This window comes from Echinops telfairi, unplaced genomic scaffold, assembly GCF_000313985.2.
Source record: "Echinops telfairi isolate 266 unplaced genomic scaffold, ASM31398v2 ScPeMD7_7469;HRSCAF=8507_1, whole genome shotgun sequence".
Classification (NCBI taxonomy): domain Eukaryota; kingdom Metazoa; phylum Chordata; class Mammalia; order Afrosoricida; family Tenrecidae; genus Echinops; species Echinops telfairi.
Window position 1 is genome coordinate 68129925 of NW_022111373.1, and position 6896 is coordinate 68136820.

Sequence of the window (6896 nt, forward strand, 5' to 3'; positions counted from 1 at the left end):
TTTCATTACAAAGTTCTCCCTTTCTTTCTTTTTTTTTTTTTGGTGTTTATGAACAATTTTATTTGATGCCTTAGCAGGTGCAGGAAGCAGCTTCATTTTCATTGTTGATACTTTCATAGATTCCTGACATTGGGGTCTTGCACATACATCATCAGGAAAGCAGACGGGGTCAATTCTTTTCCTGGTTCTCCCATCAGGTAGGCTCAGTAGGCTTCTCTGGATTCAATAGGTGGGATCTTGTTCGAGAAGAGTGTGTACACATAGGGCCAGATTTTGTTCGTCTCCTTCCCAGAAAATTGGTAGAGCACTCCCTGGCTCTTGTATAGATCAATGACTGGCTTAGCCATATCCTTGTACTGCCTTAGCCTGGCAGCAACTGCTTCAGGTTTATCATCTTCCTGCTGGACCAATGGTTCGCCAGTGATATCATCAATGCCATGTGCGGGAGGTGGGTTGAAGTCCAGGTTATACACCCTTCCACTGGGATGGTGAACCCAACGCTGGCTGAGATGGTCTTTGAGCGTTTCAAATGGAATGTTCAGCGTGATCACTAGATCCAGCTCACAGATTCTCTCCAGGGCTTCAGCCTGTACTAAAGTCCTAGGGAAACCATCCAGTAGCCAGTGCTGGTCGCTCCTGTTCTCCAGCTCCGACACCCTGAGGCGTGTGATCACATGGTCAGGAACCAAAAGACCTTTCCTGATGTACTGCTTTGCCATGTCACCAACCTCCGTGTTCGCCTTGATGTTCTCCCGCAAGAAGTGGCCGCTGGAGAGATGCTGAAGGCCCAAGTTCTGGGCGATCCTCTGGGACACGGAGCCCTTTCCGGAGCCGGGCGGCCCGAGGATGACCGCGCGCAGGAGTTTGGAGGCCATTGCCAGCACGCCCAGGGAGGCGACCCACGGGACCGCGAGCGCTGGGAACTTTGTTTCTTCTCTCCTGGGCCCTCGCCAGCGTGTCCAAAATTCTCCCTTTCTAAAAGTCTTTGCCCCTTGCCCGTCATTCTCAGTTTATTCCAGCCACTTTTAGAGGGGAAACTTAATCCTTTCTCTTCTATTAAGCATTCACTAAGTATTCCAACCTACCTGGATTTCCAATATCTCTTGTCTCCTGTACTAATTACATCCATATAATTTAATTTGGAATTTAATTATTTTCTCTTTTGTTTTATTCATGTTAATGCTGTCAAAAGCTCATTGGGAATAGGGCCAGTTCTTATATTAAAACACCAAATCTGCATTGAATGAGAACTTTGTAGCTCACACACAGACAGTATTTCATGGAGTGTGTCTTGTGCACATCCCTGTACTACTAAGGAACTAATGCTAGTTCCGACCCTCACAAGTTTTATGAGCCTGAGAGTCAATGTTATTTCTGCCCCACACTACTACTCTTGCCAATTAAGGATCTGTACTACTATCCTTGTCAAATGGACCAAAGAACTGATATGTGCATTCAGTAGCAGTTCACATTTTCTCTTTAACTTTTGAAATTTATGTACCACTACCTTCCCAACTTACATTTTTTCTATTATCCATATTTAATCTATTTCACCTTTATTCCTGTCACAGCAGATTAAGGACCTGGATTCCTTTAACTTAGCCTTTAGGATATAAACTCACTACAAAGCTAGAGTACTAGAGTGAATGAGGACATTCACGGGAGTCTTAGTGCAATGAGTTAAGCCATGGGCTGCTAACTGCAGTGCTGGCAGTTCAAACCTACCAGCTGATGGATGGGAGGAAGATAAAGCTGTCTCCTCTGATGAGTCACCGTCTCAGAAATCCAAAGCAGCGCTTCTTCTATGTGGAATAGACTTGTTAATTTTTGAAGTTGTAATCAACTTGATGGCAAGGCTTTCAAGCCATTCATTACAATAAGCCTTAAGAGTGAAACACTTGCCTATAAAAAGCAAGGTTGGGAGGTTTCCTCCTCCCAGTGAGTTCAAATCCCTCTGTGGGGGGAGTCTACTCCTCTAAATCTACTCCTGTAAAAAATTGCAGCCTACTAATCAATAATCACCTTCATGAAATAATCGCTGAAGATAAGTGTGCAACAGCAAAGTGTGGTGAAGAAAGCAGATAGTGCCAACCTCTCAATCAGAATCGTGTCTGGGGTCTTAAAGGCTTGTATTCAAAAAAGCAGCCATCTAAACTAGGAGTCAATTAAGTCCTCGGGGAAGAAGCACACCGCCTTGTGTGATTCAAAGATGAGAATTACGAAAGTCCTGAATTTGTTCTGGGTGCAAGTATCTCTCACTGGTTTCATGACAGACATTTCTTCCCCTACTTTTGTATTATTGTTGTTTGGGGTTTCTTTCTTTTCCTTCTTATGCACTATTAGTATTTGTATCTGTATACTATTATGTTTTTACCCTAACCACCTTAGTGTGATTTTGTTTTCTATGATTTTCTGTTGGAGCTCCCATCTGTGAAGCACAGGAGGAGTGAACCCATAAGGATAATAATGGATACAAGGGGATGGATATGGGAATACAGCGGCCTGGGGGTAGAGATGGGGAGAAAAGGGGGATTTCAGGAGTAACTAATGCAGATGGGAGGGGGTAGGGAGCACTAGAATGGATTGTGATTGCATAAATCCTCTTGAAGGCGATTTAACCATGGGGGAGAGGGAATACTCTACAATTGGTGGGGGTGGTTGTACAATTCTCCATGATATAACTGAATGATTGAACTACTGAATTATATGGTATATAAAGTACTTGCCAAAAAAAACTATTGGGGAAAAAAAATGACCGCGTAGAAAAACACTATGGAGCAGCTGCACTCTATGGTCACTCTGATTAAAAACTGACTTGATGCCACCTGACATCAAGATCATTATCCGTGGTGCAGACCTTAGTGTGTTGTTGTGGAGAAGATGCAGGTTGGCATCCACACAAAATAACGTAAAAAGAAAAGCTGGGTTGTACACTTCCAGTCATTGAAAACCTTGGCACACATTTCTACCCTGACACATGTGAACTCACCCTGAGGCAAGAGCCAACTAGAAAATTACTGCTAAAGGTCATGACAAGACATCCCCTGTCAAATGGACTGGGCATTTGATTCCTTGGGTTGCGTTAGATGATCCTAACACCACTTGAGAAAATAATAAATTCACTGGTGCTGGTTTCACTGTATAGATAAACTGATAGGAATTAGGCTAATGCCATTCTTAAAAGAGTGCTTAGGGCACAGAATCTCATACAGACCTCTAAGGAAGTTGACATACATAAATATTGTTTCAAAGACCTACTATCTGTTCGCCTCTACTGAGAATCAATGCCCAGCAGTGGCCCTTATATATGAACAAGAGCTCTCCAATTGGGTTAGGTGTACAGTCGCAACTTCCTTCCTCAACCAGAGGATTCGCTGTTTGGGGTGACAGCTTTACATTGCAAGGCCCTTTCTCCTTTTGTTCACTGAGCATCCTCTCTTGTAACTCTTTTAATATCAGAATTACATATATAAGATTAATAACTGGAACTCATATGCATATCATAACATGCAGTCACCACGAATATTGCTTAATTTTGGACCAGGTTAGTGAAAGCCTAAGAGAACCAAAATTAAATCAGATTTAAGTTTTTAAAAATAAAGTTGAACTTCTGCTAAAAATGAACATAGCCTAAAAAAGGGGTTTGTATTTGTTTATATAATACACACAATACGTCAGCTATATAAGCACCTTTGATTGCAAGCCAGCTTTATGCTGACATCATGAAATTTCAACAAAAAGGAAACAATCAAGAATAGATTTTTTTTTTAAGGAGCCAAGCAAGAAACTCACTGGAACGTTCTTTCATTTCATGCATGAAATATTGCTTCCTAACAACTCAACATAGATTCAGCCAGCTTATGGGAAAGTTTCAACTTAACAGGCATATCTTCAAGATATACTGGCTAGAAGAGACGAGTGGTGGGAATTAATACCTGCACAGCCTTTTTCAATCGGCTGCTGTAACCATCCGTTAGGAAAGAATGCTTTCTTTTATTTTCAGTCTTTGATCTATACAGGCTCAGACTTACCACCTGTCAACAATCTCTTCTGTGCAACTGGCAAATGAAAGGTCTCTGTCGATAAATAGCTCACACACTGTCGGCAGCATGGAAGCTGCTTCTCCCACAGGTTCTCCACATGCACTGAAGGACAGGGCTTTATCTTGGGCAATTCCAATAAAGTAGCTGCAGCCAATTTATTAGGAAGGAGCTAGACAGTGATCTCGACTGGGCTGTTCCTCTGTTGATAGTCTACTCTTCCGTCTTCCTGAAGTTCCCAAGAGGTCTCTTTTCGCTTATCCTTTGAATGCTTCTACCTAACTTTAGTAGATGATTCTAATAATAAATAGAGAATGATGGAATCACATCTTCTCTAGTGTTCTTATTCATGTGGAATTCATTATTAACTTTTCCAATAGGGGCTTCCGGAGGGGGACCCTATTACTTATCCTTTCAGCTCCACATTGTCCAGAACTCACATCTGCATGCCTTTAGAATTATAAGCAGAATGAGGCAAAGGAGGATGCCAAAAAGCAGAGAGAAGGAAGGCTGCCGTGCTTAGAAAAGGGGAGAGGTCATCTCTTGTCGCAGATCCACCGAGGCAGGGAAGGAGAAGAAGGCAAGCACGCAGGCCAGAACTCTTCATTCTAAATCCCTAAGCTGGTAACCTCGCCTGTCTTCTGCAGTTTTTCAGTGTAATTCCTTTGCCAATTAAACAATAGTCAAGATCCTTGCCTTATTATGATGATTGCAAATCTTACATTTGGAATGGAAGATCATGCAGAATTAACTCTGAGAATCATTTTGATATTTGGTTCCTGTGCATCTAATCAGAAGGAGAGAGCCAGTTGAAAAGAAACATTTAGAAAGCAATAAAGTATAAATCCTCTATTATCTGGATCTCTGGTGTCCAAGGAGCCCAACAGTGAAGCACCCGGCTGCTGACCTCACCCCCCACCCCCAGGCGCTCCCTGGAGAAAGACATGCTGGTGAACTCCTTCTGTAGAGATGACAGCTAGGAAACCCCTGGAGTCCAGGAAGAAAAAGCATGTTTGGAAACTGTGGAAGCAATTGTATAATTCTGCTTGACATGATTTAACTATGGAATGATATGATATATGTATTAAGTCCCAATTAATAATAATTTTTTAAAATCATACATCCAGGAATGGGTTGGAGGCTCACACTAAGTCCTAGCTCCAACTTCACAACAACTAGTTCTGACATCATCACCCTGCTCAATACTCAGCCTTAGGAAAAGAACATAGAACATATGGGTGCTATAGCAAAATGTGGCAAAGAAATTAGTGGGTGCCTGGCTATCAGATAAAATAGTGTCTGGGGTCTTAAAGGCTCCAAACAAGCAGCCATCCAAGTGAGATGTCCATTATGGAAGAAGCACACTACAATCCGTCACCGAAGGATTGTGAATCATATGTTCCAAAGTCGAAGGAAGGATTGGTATCAGAGCCAAAACAGTGAGAATCTGGCTTGTGGAAGGCTGTGGAATATAGTGGGAGCCCAATATTCCTTCGTGGGTACTGCATAGGGAACAAGCCTCCAGGGAACGCCCTCTCTCCACAGCGGAGGGCTGGAGGATAGTGCTTACTGCACAGACTGCACTGAAGAGAGAGGCGTAGAGAAGATCAAGGACATAAACCTGACTTGAACAGTTAAAGCCTTAAGCCTTGATCCCCGCTCTGTTGCATGCTGGACCTGATCCAGTTTTCAACATCCTCTGTCTTTTTGGTTGGTTTTGTTTTGGGTTGTTCATATTAGGGTGTATCTCAAAGGTTATGTCAGGGAGTTCACCCTCTTAAAGCTGTGTTATACGTTTTTTCTGTGTTTCAGGATATGGAAACCCAGGATTGGTGAACATATGGGGACAGCAATTACAATAATGATTTTGATGGGGGTGGGGTGTAAAGGGGAGACGATGTCAAGGAGTCCTGGAAGAAAAAGAATATTTGGAGACTGACTTTGGTAGCAATTGTATAATTCTGGGATTGAATGATGGAATGATATAATATGTGTATTAACTCCTAATTAATAATAAATTTTAAAATTAAATAAATTTTAAAGGAATGTCCTATGGGGCACTCCTAGTATGCCACATGGATTCGCTGTGAATCAGAATCAATTAGACTGTACCAACAATCACATAGGAACATCATTTTTCTTCTTATCACTTGTGTCTTTGTTACCTAGTGCTGTTGTGACAGAAACTGCAAAACTGGTGGCCTTTCTTGGTTGCTCGGTGATCCTTACACAACACCTATCTTGCCGTGTGTGTGTGTGTGTGTGTGTGTGTGTGTGTGTGTGCAACCCTCTGTCTAATCTTTCTATGTCTCAGAAGTTATTGGATTTCTAATCCAGCCTATAGGGATACCACTTCAACAGATTGATTGATTATGTAACATTAGATTAGATTCTATGTAAATTCATCACATTACTTTATACATAGACACAGGTTTGGTTATGCATTGCGCTAACTCCAAGGTCATCCATTCAAAACAACCATAGGAGAGAGATGAGGCTCTCAACTCCTATCAAGAGTCTGAGTCTTGGAAACCAACAGGGCCTGTTCTTCCTCGCCAACAGGGTCACTGTGCACCATAGACCACTTGACGGCAGCGAGATATTTTGTTTTGTTTTGTTGTGGAGGCACATTCCAATCCATAGCAACTGGCCTTCATTTTAAAAGAGCCTGGAGATCAAAGAAATCTTGGAGCCAATCTGAACACAGGTGCCATGTAATGCACTGCATGTGCATGTCTCCAAATGATTTCCACTGGATGGGAATGTTAGGAAACGTGGTGTGAGGCTGCTCCGCCTGTAGTCTGTCCGAAGTCTCTCCCCAGCCCTACTTCTCCTGGAGGTTCCTCAAGCCTGAGT

The 6896-nt window shown here is 42.4% G+C and overlaps 1 protein-coding gene across 1 annotated transcript; it reads right to left on the reverse strand.

Annotated features, from left to right (window-relative positions):
• Positions 1–203: 203 nt before the first annotated feature.
• LOC101663816 (adenylate kinase 4, mitochondrial-like) lies at positions 204–898 on the reverse strand. The gene has a single exon (XM_045285388.1). It carries the CDS (start codon positions 873–875, stop codon positions 204–206), a length of 672 nt encoding a protein of 223 aa, XP_045141323.1. The 5' UTR covers positions 876–898.
• Between the last annotated feature and the right edge of the window lie 5998 nt (positions 899–6896).